This window comes from Syngnathoides biaculeatus, chromosome 9 (assembly GCF_019802595.1).
Source record: "Syngnathoides biaculeatus isolate LvHL_M chromosome 9, ASM1980259v1, whole genome shotgun sequence".
Lineage (NCBI taxonomy): Eukaryota > Metazoa > Chordata > Actinopteri > Syngnathiformes > Syngnathidae > Syngnathoides > Syngnathoides biaculeatus.
This window is the reverse complement of record NC_084648.1, coordinates 7,675,940-7,692,838: the sequence shown is the minus strand read 5'-3', so window position 1 is coordinate 7,692,838 and position 16,899 is coordinate 7,675,940. Positions and strand designations below refer to the sequence as shown.

The window sequence follows — 16,899 nt, the reverse complement described above, 5'->3', positions numbered from 1 at the left end:
AGTGTGCAAAATTACATCCAAAAATATCAATTTGCATTCTATTTTTTTTAGACATAATTTGGGATGATGAAATCCAACTGATAGAATAACATTGTTAGCGTCCATAATGTAATAAAAACATAACGCGAGGCTTAAGGAACCTCGTTCAACCTTCCTGTTATGTTGTAGGTCAAACTGACCCCAGTTTGAAAATAAAAATAAATAAAAAAATATTTTTTTGTAAATGATGCAAACTTTGTCACAGTAGAAAAATTAAGATGAATTGTAAAGAGTTTCAAAATGGATTAAATACATCTACTGTGGGAAAATGGTAAAGGGTCCAATTGATGTGTTGCCGTAAAATCAACATTAAAAATGATTATTTTTAAATGGGTCAATATTATCTGCTATCATAAAGGTTTTAAAATTGGTCATATGCACTCATTGGAGTTAATCGATAGGATTTGACAGTAAATAAATCAGAGGGCTATTAGAATGCGACAAATTGACCTGCTTTAGAAAAATCAAGACATTATTAGCAGGATTCCAAAATGGGTCAAACTGACCCAATGTTGTCGAACCAAGTCGAATTGACCTCGTGTAGTAAAATCAAGAAACGTCTGGCTTTTTATGAACAAGATATCAAATTAACGGAATAAAAGATAAGCAATAAGTGAACACAAATGAAATAGCTTCATTTGACCCGCAACAGGTCGGGTTAAATTGTTAACGTGGCAGAACTGATTCTGTTTGCAATAGATCAAGGAGAGGAGGGATTTACCTTTAATACCGGAGATAAGGTGCTCCCCCCCCACAATATATTCAAATATTCTGCAGATATATTTTCCCAGATCATAAATGTATTGACATGGAGGGATTTAGAAGTCTCCTGTGGGCTGCTGGGTGAGCGAGCTGTCGGCCTTGGAGGGGCTCTGCCTCAGCTTATAGATGCCTACGTTACATATTGTATGTCACGGCATGACAAACGAGCGGACGCATTTGCCGGAAGGTGACGCTGACTTTGGCCGTGGCTATTGGTTGCAGGGGGATGTGGAAGTGGGGGAGGGGGGGGTAGGGGGGGGGGGCTTCAGGATGGGGGAGGCTCCCTTGTAAACAACAGTGAGGACCCCCTGGCCAACTTCGAGTACAAAACATTCAAGAATTTCCAGCATTTGGACCTCTTGTGTGTCAAAGTGGGCATGCAAATCAAAACAAAAACGAGAACAGAACGTCACCAAAAAGCTATAACAGCACAAAAAATGAAGTAATGAAATGAAGGCATTTTGCTACCATTTTTTGAAAGACACGTTTGACTCAACTTGGAGGGATGTCACTTTTTCAGGGGGGCCATTTTAAACAAAATCAGAGAGAAAAAGAAACTGTTAAAATGTTTAGGTAGCTAAAGTTTCCCCCTCAGAATGACCAGAGTGTGTTTTATATATTTTTTTTACAGAGAACTGATTTGAGGCCGGGGCTGCAGTTGTTTGTTTGTGCATTTTTTTCAATTGGATATACAGTTGGAATTTGGCACTGGTGGCACAATTCCCCACCAAATGCATCAGCCAGGATGTGCGTAACTACCAGATATGTTTTATGGGGCAAACATGATTGTGCCCCATGAATTCAGCCTTAAAACAACAACAGTAAAACAAATCATAATCAGCAATTGGAGAAAACGTGACAATCCCCAAGAAAGCCAAAGTGAATTCAGAGCATCCCCAAGAGCACTTTGGTCCATAGCAGGCTTCTGGTGTGTTGGAGGTAGTGATCACTCGGGCTTTTTCCTCCACTTACGCGCCCCGTTTTTATCCCGCTTCACTCGGACTTGACATTTTCTTTTTACAGAGTCGATGCATCTCAAGGTGGAAAATGCATCACCTGTGTTTTTTTTAGGTCGACGCAAATTCCACCAATTGACATGAAATGTGGCGACTGCATCTGTGCCGGAGAACGGGACGGTAAGCAATTTTGATTTAGAGCAGCCGGTTTCATGATCATGATGATGAATCTTGTGTTTTCATTAACGTGTATGGGCAGAGCATGTCATCTACATTTGATGGGTCGCTATAAAATATTTAAAGTAACATCAGCGGAAAGTTGGACAATCTGATAGCACCAGGTAGCAGTTTGCAAATTGGGTGAACATCTTTACCATAACAGGACTCATGAAAAAGTCCCAAGACTATTATTTAAGTGCTAGTAAACCATTTGGGTTTGAAGCACCTTTTTTGGGCTAATTCCAAGGTTTATACTTTGATAGATTCTGAATCGGAATCTGCCCACACAAGCCACAATTGGAGTAAGGTGTCTGATACTGATTGGTGTGCACCTTCATATGCGGATGGAGAATGATATTCATATTTAATCATTTCGAGAAGTCACCAGAAAATAAAGTCCTTCAGTAGCACTTGTGGAAGGTTAGGGGAAAAAAAATCACTCCCTCACACCAGCGTGTCTGATAAGTGCACTCTGATGAGGATACCATAATAGGATGCATGATAGTCTCAAAAACCGTTGCCCCAAATTGAACGGGAAGTCAGCCATTTTAGTTTGATTCAGCCAGTTTGGGCGATTTCTTGAGCTTTGTGCTTATTTGGGTGGATTTCCAAGTAGGAGCTCACTAAAATAAATCCTGATCTGAACTAGGTAGATCTTTAAAGATTGGTGAGTTGAATTATGAAGATTTACCTACGCCATCTAATGTGGGTGTGGCGTGGAGTCAAAGTTTGATGATCATTTCGAGGATTCGCCATGAAAAAAGTCTCTGTAACTCGGCTTTCCAAAAAGTTTAAAAAAATAATTATAATCTACCCCTGACACCAGCTTCATCGATTGACACGAAAGTTGCCAGATATGTCAGCAATAGCAGGATACACAAAAAGTCTCAAGAACCAACGCACAAAACTGAACAGAAAGTTGTCCACATCGATTTGAAGCAATATTTCTAGGCAAATACCACGTCTGTAGTGTTCATTCGTGGGAGCTTCAACTAGGGAATTCACCCAAATAAGCTAAAATCTGACCCCGTTTCCAGGATAAGATAGATAAGTGATGATGAAATAAGAAGCTTCTTTGCTTAAATCATTTCTATGGTTGGACCTGCTTTCAAAGTTTGATCATTTTGATCATTCTTGTTTGCGAAATATCACTTAATAAGCACTTGCTGTCCGTCTGTAAAACACCTTTACCGAACTACGACGATGCTAGCAACAGACGGCTCAAAACTGCTTTCCCGCCCACCCCCACTGACACGCACACAATGTCGAAATGGTCAATATATGCACTTAGGTATGTTTCTCGAATCAATATGAAGGCTAATTGCCAGCGAGAACAATTAGCCCGATAACTACTGCCTGGCGTGCTTTAGACGCTATTGCCGCCGCACAAGACCAAGTGACTATTCTCCAACAAACCCGCCTAATTCCTCATCCTGCTTCTCATTATCCCGCTAAATGGCGCTTGTGTAGGAGGAGCAGGTGTTAGCGGTGCGGCGGCACGATTGTTGGGCGAGCGGTGGTTTTTTGGAAAGTGAGAGCGGAGCGTGCTGGCTTAAGCCAAGAAAAGGGCGACTTGCTCCCAGAGAAGTTGCTCAGCTTCAACGTTCCCCTGCTCATGAGGTAGTTTCTGAAGATTTTTTTTTCTTTAAAAACAAGCACAAAAAAAAAAAAAAAAAATCACCTTTGTTTAGCTCACAGGTAATTTCAAGGCCAAGGATGAGATGTGATCTGCTGCATGACTTTATATTCCCAAATAACATATAATTTATACTTCTTCTCACTAAATGGGTTTGTTTTGATTTTGTCAGAAAATCAGTGTCCAATTTTTTTCTCTTTCCTTTTAGCACAAATTTCTAGCATGTTTTCCTCACGTTATTTGAACAATCAGGGTATTCTTAAATATTTGGATGCAATAATTTTTCATGACTTTAATATAGTTTGATTTTAAAAGAGCAAACCACTAAAATCTACAAGTAATTAAAATCCTCGAAAAGTAACGTTATTTACTTTAGATCCCACCAGATAATGCCAAATCAATATTTTTATGAGACCTTGTAAAAAAAAAAATCAATAAAAATCAGTGATAACGGAGGATAGGTTCTCCCCAAAAATCTATAAATGGGTAAATTTGCGAATGTCAAATCGTGAATATGTGGTGGGTCACTGTGGTATGATGAGATGACTCTACATTTAGGCGGTTTTCACAGTCATAACGGGCCCATAACTGTGATGAGGCCTGTGATGATAAAGAACTTAACAACCCTGGTTTAGCTCATTTGTGTTGGGGACCTGCTAGAACCAAGGTGCCCAGTGGGAGGCAGTCAAATAAACAAAAAAAATTTATAAAGAAAATATACATCCGTAACCTTCCCTCCAACGTGGAAACAGAGAAGAAATTGTCCTGCTACATTATCACCCACACTTTTTGGTGCGCTGTTGGCATCCAACCTTCCTTTGATACAATTCGACTCGGCTTACAGCTTCTGCTGGGCGGAAACACCCTTCCAATAGTCTAAAATGTCATGAAGGTCCTCATCCTTGGCAAACTGCACCTTCTTGCGCAGGGCATGGCCCGCTGCGATGTAAGACGCCTCCTCCCGCGGACTCTTCTTGTATGGACGGAATCGCTCCCAGATCCGCAGTGTGCTCTCCGATGAGTACTCGGGACTAGAAGAGTAACCGGAGTTGTAGTGGTGGTGGTGGCGGGCAGGAGACAGCTGTGAATAGGCAGCTGCGGCATCCCTTTTGGAGCGCCCTATTGGTTTAAGAAAGGATACTTTCTGGGCTGTTGAGGGCGACTCACTGCCACCCTCATAATAGAGCGCAGGGAAGGAATGGCGGTGTTCGGAGCTGTGGTAATCGGACTGAACCTCCAGGTGGTGGTGCTGCTGCTTTTGCAGACCAGGACCAGAACCAGATGCTCCACCTCGACCTCCACTTCCATTACTACACGCTATGCCACTGCCATTCATGCTCACCCCACCTCCCCCATTGACACTCCCCATTCCATTGCAGCCCCCTACAGAACTACCCACTGGGCTGCTTTTTTCTGAAGGGTACTTGGGTGGGTCATTACGCTTCTCAGGTGCATCCATGCTGAACACCCGGCCACTCTTGACCGGTCCCCCGGCGGCAGGGGTTCCACAGCGATTCTTGGTCACAGCGGTGTCTGCGCTCAGTTGCCTCTGAAGGGGCCGCACTGCGTTAGCCGGGGGCGGGTCACGGTATGGAGGAGAAAGGAACCCCCCACCGCTGATACCGGGCCGTTCTGACAGGGGCATCACTAGGGGCACTGGAGCCATGGAGGGAGGAAGAGGCTTCTGGTGCAGTTGAGAGTGAGCTTGAGGTTGTGGAGGGGCTTGAGCTTGAGGATGTGACTTGGGGTTGACCTTAGGTGAAGAGGCCATGATTTGATCTCCTGAAGCGAGGGGCAGCAGGTTCCGCGAATGGGATGCCATGCAAACTGAAGGATGCGGGGAGGAGATGACACTTGCGTTTTCCACAACATTATTGGAGGCATCCAGTTTGAGAGCATCAATACAGTTGTTTATTATCTGGTTCACCTTGTCAACCTCCTTGGCGATGGTGGAGATCTCTGATGCTGAACCACGGCCATCGTCATCAGAATCCTCCACTATGTCTGTCCCATTTTCAGCTTCGCCGCCTCGTATGTCTATAACAACCTCCCCTCCTGCGCTCACCGCCAGCATCTCGCCCTCTCTGCCCTCTACAGCCCCGGCGGCATTCCTTACGTCCATGTAGCTCCCCTTGGTGCCCATGGCCTCAGAAAAGTTGCTGGCCATCTTCTCTATCTGTGGTAAACTGGAGAGGCGGGAAGAAGTGGTGTTGGCCGAGCCGTGGAGCATGCCTGTGCTCGAGGAGGCAGAGGGGGGCAACTTGCTACCCGCTGCCCCACCGTGGTGGTGCTGGTGGTGGGCCTGATCTTGTAGACGTTGTATGGCAGCCGCATCATTGGCCACCGCTGCTGCTGTCTCTGGCCCATACCTGAGGGGTGGCAATTTCATATCATTACTCTGTTCATAATGTTACTCGATGTTGAATTTGATACATTATGGGAAAGTGGCTTTCAATACACGTAGAAATAGTTGAGGGTACAAAGAGTTGGGAAGGGTTCTCCATCAATCACACCTATTTCTGAAAATGTGAGTTTTCATTGTATTGATGTAATCACCACCAGTAGTTCAAGTTTCTATCCCAATGATTTGGCAGACAGGCTAGTTGAAAATCCATCAATGTAAAAGGGATGTGGAAAAGCTGAAAGATTTTGGTTTGGCATCTATTTTTGGGTCCCAACTAAAAAATTGGAATAGGGTTGTGTAGCGAGCCCGTAGTTGATCTCCAAAAATGTTTCCCTCTCATTCAAAGGTTTTGTTCTTGTCTTCCAGGATTAAAGGTGCATTTACATTTAGCAACTTATATAGGAGTGGGGATTATGAATTTTGACAAAAATACTATTGCTATGCAAGGTACATGATAATTCATGATGTCGGGTCTCAACTCTCCATTTATTAAAGCTTGGTGTCCATGTTCCCATAGCGCTACACTCAAAGCACTCTCCTACCTTTTCTACATATGATACAAGATATGTTTATAGTTTTGCCGGTTAAGTTTCTGAAGTTGCAGAATTGATCTTGATATTTCTTGTTAATACATTAGTCTTAAATGCCAATGTAAACAAGTTCTATGGGAAAACTGACGATGATAGTGAAAATCATCATTTTGGTCAGTACAACAGTGATGCAAAACTTCAAGCCCCCACCAAGTTTGGGGTCCTGACCAGAAATTTAGAATTCATACCTCATCTCCAGAATGGTTTTCTTCACACTCAAAGCTTTCTCCTTTTCGTCCTGGATGCGCCGCCGTCTGAGGCAATAGTAGACGCAGCCCAGTACAATGACCATGCCAAAGAGACACCCCAGAATGGTCATGATGTAGTGTGTGGTGGTGGATGGGTTGCTGCGGGGGTCCGCCGGTCCCAGAGCCCGTGTGGTAAAGGACAGGCAAGTGTGGTTGTAGCGCTGGGTTTTCCCAACAGAGGCAACGCAGTAGGTGTAGTTGGTGTGCGGCCTGAGTTTATCCAATGTTACCACCTCCCTCTTGTTATTCAGAGGCATAATGTCCGCCACAAAGGTGTGGTTGTACTGTGACATGACGTACATCTTACTGTATGGTCGTGGTATCTGCACCACCACTAAGGCGCTAAAGAGGGACACAGTCTGGAGCTTCATTGAGATCTGGTGATTGTAAGTAGGGTCAGGGGTGGATGAAAAGCTTGGCTGGTGGTACAGCCCGGGGTCCGGATTGTCTAAACCCATGCCGGAACCATCCAGTTCTGGTCCGGTCGACGAAATGCCTGGAATGATCATGCCGTCTTGACATCTGGTGGAAAGGATGACTCGGGCATTCCTACCGTGTCCCGGTGAGGGACCCAGAAGAGAGTAACCATTGAGTTCACGTGGGGTCTCACACTGGAGGCGGTCGTAGGTGTGTGTGACATTGTTGAAGGCTTCCAGCCAGGTGAGGAAGCTATAGAGATCGCAGCCACAGTGGAAAGGGTTCCCAGCTAGCTCACACACCAGTAGCCGGTTGAGAACCGTGAAGGTGGACGGGTCCAGGCGGGCCAGCTTGTTGGATGACAGATCTAGGCTACTGAGGCTGGGGCTCTCCCAGAAGGCATTGGTGGCAATGACCTCAATGAGGTTGTGCTGAAGGAAGAGGCATTGCATCCGACCCAGGCCTCGTAACATACCCTCCGTCAGGTTCGTCAGCTTGTTGTAACCCAGCTGGAGAACCTGACAGAAACACACCACAGAAATCTCTCACAATCTTTACTACAACAGCACAATATAGAAGAGCAGTGCAAAACCTGAAGGTTAGCCTGTCCGGCAAAGGCCCCGTCCTCAATGTAGCTGATCTCGTTCTTTGTGAGGTTGAGGTCGGTGAGATTGGTGAAGCGGTACATTGAGGTGAGGAGCACAGCCTTCAGCTTGTTCTCGTTCAGCCTCAGGTCGTGAACCTGTAAGGTGAATCCAATCAAATTGCCCGTTAACCACATGTGGTTGTTAGTAACCACCTACAAATTACTTTTAAATTAGAGGCTTGAGTGTAGGGCTTCATAATTAGCAGGTTTGGCCAGCTGAGTCAGACCAAGAGACGTACTTCTCTAACGAGCTCTAAAACTTGCTTGGGTCAGAGCCTATTCCAGTCGCTTTTGGGTAAGAGGCTGAATAATCCTAAAACTGTTTGTCAATCCAACATGGGTAAAGATTACAGTATCTGGTAATACAAGGCAATCTTTCAGTACTAAAGTAAACTAAAGTAAAGTACTAAAAGCAACCCTGCTTAGCCTCCTATCCATCATATTTTCAGAGTAGTCTGGTTGTACGGTACGCTTGAACCAATCCCATCTGATTATGGCTGAGAAAAGAGCGAAACGTTGAACTGGTTGCTGGTCAATAACAGGTACAGTTTACAGTTCCTGATATCTCCCATCATAAATAGCCATCCAGGGTCAACCCCGAATAGCTTTCTACAACAGACAAATCTCCGGATAGTATTGCTATAGGTCCCCAATTTAACAAAAGAAAGGGATTTTGAAATGGTCCAACCAAGTCTGGACATAAATTCTCATACTAATTGGTGGGGTTCCTCAAGGAGACCACAAACTCTTACCCAAGGAGATGAAATATTAACAAAAAGATGAAGGGACTGCTACCCACCGTGCTATTTATGTGCTGGGGTATGGTCTCGTAGGGAGGCTGGTTCTGACTGCAGATCGCCAGCCAAACATAGCCTTTGTCCCCCTCAATGAGCCAGCAATCCCCGCTGACCACAGAGGGCAGTCGCAGGAACAACAATGCCGGGAAAAGCAGGAAATAAAAAAGTTTATTTTTCATTGTTGAGACAGAAAGTTGACAAAAAAGAAAAATCTTGGAGGGTCTTGAAGGGGCAGTGGCAAGATGTGAAAAATGTCGGGTGGTCTTCACAATGATTAGAAACGAGCTTTGATCAACCCCATTTTAGGTGTTCCACGTGCAAAGGTTCTGGAGATGGTGGGGCCAGCTGCTACTCATGGTCCCGGACCATACCACGGCCGGATGGCCACAGAGCCGTTTGCAGCCTGTCTGCAGCAATAGAGAGAACAAATTACAAAATTAATTTAAAAAATGATATGATGGAAAATTGACTTTTTAGTGGCTTGGATTCATATAGTTGAGTGGGCACCCATCAAGTTTAAAATTTGAAAAACAAGGGAATCTTTTGTGATTTGATTATTTCTGAAAATATGTCTGTGATGTCAGTTTCTCTAATTTATATTAACTCCTCCCCTGCGCTTCATTTCCTAGCCCATAATTTATTCACTCAGCAAAGGCAAGGTCTGCCATTTATAGGTAACGCAGGGCCAGAGTCTCCATGGGTCTTCAATAACATCAATTCAGTTTCAACTAGACAAGTGTACAGTATCTGCAATTGTTTATCCTTTATTAACTTTGACCAAGGATTGACAGACTTTACGACATCTTGGAACTGTTTTAATTTGTGAGAAAAAATGAGAATTGGCATTACGTGTCATTCAAATTAATTAAGTTTCGGAATTATTTCAGGCAACGGTGACCTGGAAAAAGAATTCCTGGCGAGCCAATCCCTTCGAGGTAATGCTAAATTCATTAGCAGCTACAATGGCGCCATTAAATCTCAATCAAGCCTGCAGGTATAACCATTTATAATGGGAAGTTGGCTTTTTACAGCGTGTAATTATTTATCTTCAGCGTATCGCAGGCAGGCATAATTTTGACGTGATTTAATTTTTTTTTTCTCAAATGGGGAGGACGGGTTATCTGGCAAACAGAGGAGGCTGCTTGTAATTTGCATGTTTTAACAGGACGCTTGCTGACATTTAGCCGTTACCTTCACCACAGGGATTAACCGCGGATTAGCTGCTAATCCGCCATAAAATAAAATGAGACTCATTGTGGCGTTGCACGCTCTTTTAATAGTTTAGATTGCCTCTCGCAGTGCAGTTGAATGACAGGAAGACGAGATGAGGATGGCACTTTTAAGAACATTCCAGAAAAAAAATGAGAGACACTCAATCTCATATTTAGTGATGTCTTTTGGTTTGTTCTTGCTTTCCATCCACACCACTCTGCTCTGACACCCCCGGTCGAGGCAAATGAGCACCACACACTTGTGGTTATGGATCAATAAAACAAGGACTTGGACCACTTCCATTCTAGCGGGTCTTTTCTTGATTCACCCTGGTTAATAATTCGAATCTTTATACTTAATCGGGAATCACAAAGTCTCCATTTACTGTACCTGGTGTCATATGAGTCATTTGGGAGGATTATGTTGACTACAAAGGGTAAACTCGGAGACTCACGGAAATATCAGTCAGGTGATTGACTCAACAAGGTGGGCTCACAGGAGGAACTGTAATTAAGATATTTGGTTCGATAGTGTCAGCAGATTCATTGAAAATACTGCAAATCCCAGCCCCACCTGTGTGGAGTTTGCAGGTTCTCGCTGTGCCTGCGTTGGTTTTCTCTAGGCACTCCGGTTTCCTCCCACATCCTAAAAAACATGCTTCCACTGGAGACTCTAAATTGCCCCGTGGGTTAATTGTGAGTGCCACCGTTGTCTGTCTGTCTGTATGTGCCCTGCGATTTGCTGGCAACTAGTTCCAGGTGTACCCCGCCTCCTGGTCGATGATACTGTAGTTGGCTTCAGCACTCCCTCATGACCCTTGTGAGAATAAGTGGCTCAGAAAATGGATGAATGGACGTGAAAGAGCAAATGTATCTAAACACGACAAGTAGGAGAATTTGGTCCACAGACTCAAGTTCGCAGATTTAACGGAAACACGATAGTTTTCTAGTGAATCGGGTGACAGTAAATGAATGCATCAGAAACACAGCAGACACGGAGGATTTAGTTGAATTGAGTGACCGACTGTTTAGCTGACTCGTAAGAAATGCCGCAAACTAATGGGGTGGACGGATCAGTCGACTGACCGACGCTAATACAGTGATCAGAAACACTGCAAATACTGCAATAGCAGATGATTCAGTTGAAGCATGACACCAACTTGAGGAACCAGACACACCAAGACACTACACACTCTGATGATTGGGTCACTGAATCGAGTCAGCGGATGAACTGAAAACACCATGGACTCAGATGATACAGTTGAATCCAAGGACTGACAACATTCATCGGATGCATCAGAACCACCACATACTCTTAACGATTCAGTTAAATCATAAAACATGGGACTCCGACATTCCCATGTTTCTATTTTCCAAAAAATCAAAACAAATCTTTGAACCCAAAAGATTGCGCACTTCTGGTCATCAGAGAATCAGTTCCCTGTCATGATGACAGGATGTAACAATCCAGTGTCAAGTAGTAAGTAGCGCAGCGTGAAGCGTGTGAGTGATGTCTGGAGTTGTCGTTCTCTTTTTCTTCGATATGACAACGACGATATTTATTCCGCCTCACTGCCGTGAACGATGCGTCCATTAAACGCTCAGTTGTTTACTGACTGACGTTCACTCACCATGACGGTCATTAGTTTACTCTTATATCAGATCCATTCTACTGTAATGACGCCGGCTCTACTGTTCTAGGTATTTTTATCGCGGACGCTCGCCTTCTCGTCACTATGCATTGATTTAATCCAATTTATCTGGTGCCTTGTCACCAAATCACTACCTGGCACCTTTTGTGTCACTCCCGCGGTGCTCTTTTATTGTCATCGCTTTTATTTTGACAGGAAGCCCTCAACAGCCTTATTTCGCTGCCTTTTCTTCTCAATATGAGCTTCTTTTTTGTGTTTAATTATTGTCTGTCACAGCAGTACTTTAATTAAAAGTTGTCGTTTTTTTTATTTTTTTTTTTAATTCCTCTCTCACTCTGATGCAAATGACAAGTTCCCCAAAGTGGTTGGTGCAGTCCTCTGACAAGACAAAAAAATGTTGGGACTTGAGAATTGCTGGTCACTTTATTAGGTACATAGTCTTATATGATCTGATACTACGTTGTGTTTTTGTTTGCAATTGGTAAATAAGTACCTTTTCATATATTAAATATTCCTGGAACCAATTGTCACAAGAACTCTTAAAGAACGTTTGATTCCACTACATACAGATCTCATGTCAGCACTCCATCCAAAAATTGTAGCAAGGGCATTTTTTTTAACAGCCACACCAATTAAGACCACAGTGTAAATAGGACATCAGAAAAATGTGTCGTTGAGCTTAACTTGCGGAAAGATTTTTAGACTGGTTATTATGAAATGAATACAACATGATATTAAAAAGCAGACCAATCACAGTAGCTGAAGGAAAAAAAAGATAATAACCCCACTGGGTATCTTCCAGGCTATACTAGTCATCTTCGTGCTTGTATTAAAAAGAATAAAAGATGAAGAATTGCTGAGAAATTATTTTTTTTCATTGTGCCTAATTAACTGGGAATTTTGACTCTGTTGGGGAAGAAAGGTCGCTCTACTCATCTTGCCAGACTCCAGTGTTTCTTTGAGATTACACCAATATAAAATCAATATTGTTTTAATAGAAAATAACTACAATGGGTGTAAAAAGTGTAAACACTCCTGTTTGAAGATGTTTATATGATTGGAAAAAATATTAGAAATATAAATACCCTTTTTCAACAGCAATGTAAAACATGCATGCTAGGTTAAGTGAAGACTTTAAATTGTCCATAGGTGTGACTGTGAGTTTGTATGCTTGTTTGTTTATGTGTCCTGCGATTCGCTGGTGACCAGTTCAGGGTGTACTGGGCTTCTCACCCAACTTGAGCTGGGAAAGGCTTCAGCACACAGCGACCCGAGTGAGGATAAGCAGTATAGAAAATGAATGTGTATGAGATAACGTGGCTGCTCAAGTGTGGGCAACCGCTTATAACTGGGAATTGGGATTGCGTGGGAGTCAGCACACACCTGCCACCATCTAAACTGCCTCTCATTAACCCAAATGAAATTTGGTTGCTCCAGTAGGCGTTTTCCAACAATTAAATTCAGTCCAATTCCTCTCCAAGATTATTTGTTAAGCACTGTGCACTGACATGATGTACAGAGCAATAAATAACACTAGTTATTATTAAAGTTGATGTAAAAAAAACTAAGGTTGTTAAACAAATAAAAAGCAGAAAATGAGCAATCAAGATGCATTTCTAGGTGCATTTTCTAAAATGGATTTTAAAAACAGGGCGGCACGGTGCCACAGCTGGAAAGCGTTGGCCTCACAGTTCTGAGGTCCTGGGTTCAATCCCAGCCCTCCCTGTATGGAGTTTGCATGTTCTCCCCGTGCCTGCGTGGGTTTCCTCCGGGCACTCTGGTTTCCTCCCATATCCCAAAAACATGCAACATTAATTGGACACTCTAAAATTGCCCCTAGGTGTGATTGTTGTCTGTCTCCATTTGCCCTGCGATTGGCTGGCAACCAGTTCAGGGTGTACCCCGGCTCCTGTCCGTTGACAGCTGGGAGAGGCTCCAGCATTCCTGCGACCTTTGCGAGGAGAAGCGGCTAAGAAAATGGATGGATGGATTTTAAAAAAAGGTCAATGGGTGGTCTGTCTGATGTCCTGAGGCAGGCCTTTTACAAGTTTGGGGCAGCGGCAGCAAAAGCTTTCTCCCCTCTGGGCTTCACTTTGTTTTTTGTCACATTCGGTATTACCTGACCTGAGAGAGGCACTGGGCTCTAAAAGGTGTGGGGGCTCAGAAAGGGTAGGATTGGCCAAGAGTCTCACAGTAAAAGTCACTTGAGCTATGGGCCACAAAGAGGCATCAAAGTGATCCTATTGTTAAAAAAAAGACCATCAAGCGAAGAAAATGTCTTATAACTGTAAAATTACCAAGAACTGGATGTCCCACCTAAAGTCATGACAAGACGAGAAAAAAACTGCGCAGATATTTCTGCCAAATACTGGCTGTTTAGTACATGTGACAACAATCACCTGGCTTTGTCATATGTCAGTGATACAGAAAGGTTGCAAAATGTACATCATATCTTAGTGCAATAAAAAAAAACATTGAAGCCCAACTATGTTTTGACAAAAAAAAAAAACCACACACACAACACAAAGACAGACACTTGAAATCTCTCAAACACGTGGGAAAATGAAACCAATCTTGAACTTTGTGGTCATAATTCCAAAAATCATGTTTGCTGCAAACACAAAACGTCTCACCACTGAAAGAATGCCATACATACAGCAAGACGTGACGGGAGCATCGTGATCTGGGGCTATTTTTCTTCACCTGTAACTCGGGCCGTAGTCACAGTGATGGGGAAAAATGAAGCGTGCCAAAGAGTTGTCAGTGTTAGCACAAAAATCTTCTGACTTCTGCTAGAATCTCATCAGGAAAAGCCTACCAGAACATTTGAACTTTATTCGGGATAAATCAGAGGCACTTTAAATGGTAGGCGGCGTTTGGATAATTCTCAACACAAGACGGTGTGCACACTTGTGCAACAACACACTCACAGATGATTATTACTACTTCCTCTCTCTAAAAGTTTTTTTTTCATTTGATCATAGATCACATTATTGGTGAAAAAGTTTGAAAAGCATTTATCTTGGCCTAATTTTTTTAAAAATCACAAAACTTGCCATTTGTAGAGGGGTGTGTCGACTTTTTATGGCCATTTTACAAGTAAGATGTTTGTCTTTCGAGCAGAGTGAGACTCAGCTTCAGATTTTGATTCAGATGAGATTCAGAAAACGTTATTTTTTTCCCACCCATGGGGAAATTAGGCAGAGGGGTTTCGCCTGTCTGATTTCGATCCGCTTCAGTAACCGTCGCAGTTATTTCAACAACCCAAACGCAGAATGGCTGTGCCTTCCCGCTGCTGAACAAAAACAGAAAATTCTTCACACTGTTCCAGCAGTTAATAGCATCACTATTTTTATTCTAATCGACAAAATGTGCGCCACTTTGTCAGAGAATTTACTCAACATCTAATCAGCATATTTACTTGATCTCTGGGGATAGACGCGAGATGCTGCAATGTATTGTAGTCCTAAGTTCTTTTTTGGGGGGGAGGGGTTGGCGTTTAATCACAGAAATATACAATTTCAAGCATTATTGAGCGACAACTACTACTAAGATAGCAATTTCTGAAGATTAACATATAATTCAGAGCAAATTGTGCGGCTTGTTTGTAAGGGGTGTGCTATTCTTTTCCTCAGCCAAAAAATATTTAGCAGTCGAAATACGTGGCTTTTTCTACAAAACCAAAGGCGCAAGCACATGGAGTACATCAAAGTATTCCCCAAACATCAAATCAAATTCACATTGGTAGAATTCCTGATGGATGGTTTTTTGTTTTTTTTTTTTTTTGAGAGTTTTTGTTTTGTCTTTATTGAGACTGAGAAGCTCTCCACTTCATAAGGTACACAGTCCCGGGAGATGCCGTTTGAGAATTCTGCTGCGTTCCCAGTTTTTTTCTACTCTGTTCAAAGCAAACCATATACAAGCTGTAAGCGACATGTCGAGGACTAGGAATGCTCTGAGGAGGCTTGAAAGGAGGAAAAAAAGGCGAGAAAGGAGCATGAAATTGGATTTGAAGGTGCAGCGCGATGGCTTTTTCAAGGAGAGGATCGCGCGCGCACCTAGCGCTAACGGGCTCGGATTCAAACGGCTTCCTTTTGTTGTCACCAGATGTCATTGCGAACTTGTAGATCAATCGGGTCTATCCGTATAGTTCAACTTGTGTTCACACACGAAAAAAAAAACATCACAACAACGTATTTGCAATGTTGCAAGAATGTAAACAGGAAGACGCTTGTGCTGATATCAAACGTCCACGAAACAAGGGAGAAAATATTACTAATAAACATATGCTAACTCGTACAATGCTAAAGCAAAAGATATTTCATTTTTTACTGTGTGAATACAAAAATGAAAGTTGCTTCCAAGCCTATGAACTGATTTGGACCAGACAGATGTGAAAGTAAAATATTAAGCATGCACGTGTTCTAAGTGCTACCTGCTAACATGCTAAATGAAACTTTTTTATCATACTATTTTTTTTGCAGTGTAAAAAAATGCTGTTGTTTACAAACCCATCAAGAGATTTGTCCAAATTACTACTGAACTTCTACAAAAGGGACATACTGACATGTTCTCATTTTTCACCATTTCCAATCAAAACCAGGCTAGATTACAGATAAATTTTACTCTTTTGATTAAGTGATATTTTCTCCCCAAACGGCTTGCTCCAGACTGCTGTATCTGAATCTTTAGCCTCATGGCATTATTGCCACTCAATATCAATACAAAATTCCAATCTGCATGCTAAATATTCTGTTTTCTGTATGTATGTGTATATCCTCAGTCATTCAGGTCAAGTTAATATTCTGAAGCTAAATTGGGAGAACTGGACTCTTCTTGTTTGTTGTTCCAACAACATGCAAAAAAAGACCGAAGCTCAATTAATTATATTCCTGAAATATTAAAATTGTTCAATATTTGTGAACTTAATTAAGCCCATGGTCAAAAAACGTTTAAGAAATGAACAATGAATGAACTGATACAAAAATTGCAAAGTACAACTTGTGTTGAAATCGGGCTTCCAAATGATCGAAAATGGAGACATTCTTTCAGCCTCTAGACGTGCAGTTGAGAGCTCTGAGAATCCCGCCTCCCCAGACCTTTCACGTGTCAATCAAATACAGAGTCTACTTCCTACTCTTAACAGCTTGTAAGAGGAATTTCCAGCAAAGTAGCTAGCACATGCAACATGTGAGGCATTCTGGTCCCCGTAGAGAAAGTTTTCCCCTCCTCATCCCTCATGAATCTCACGACGTGTATTTGGTCAACTGTGAGGCTGACGGCTGTAATCCTGTTTTACTGGACCGTCGGTGGTTTCCTTGA

At 42.7% G+C, this 16,899-nt stretch overlaps 1 protein-coding gene and 1 long non-coding RNA gene across 2 annotated transcripts in view; one reads left to right on the top strand and one right to left on the bottom strand.

Annotated features, from left to right (window-relative positions):
* Positions 1 to 16,899, top strand: part of LOC133506710 (uncharacterized) — a 30,629-nt gene that overhangs the window by 8,165 nt on the left and 5,565 nt on the right. Inside the window, exon 2 of the long non-coding RNA XR_009796584.1 lies at positions 1,873 to 1,937. This is a non-coding gene — a long non-coding RNA (uncharacterized LOC133506710). The remainder of the gene's footprint in view (positions 1 to 1,872; positions 1,938 to 16,899) is intronic.
* LOC133506718 (protein phosphatase 1 regulatory subunit 29-like) lies at positions 4,451 to 9,869 on the bottom strand. The gene is made up of 5 exons (XM_061831129.1): positions 9,842 to 9,869; positions 8,717 to 8,865; positions 7,864 to 8,013; positions 6,795 to 7,789; positions 4,451 to 5,981 (listed from the first exon to the last, which is right to left on the bottom strand). Exons 1-5 carry the CDS (start codon positions 9,867 to 9,869, stop codon positions 4,451 to 4,453), a joined length of 2,853 nt encoding a protein of 950 aa, XP_061687113.1.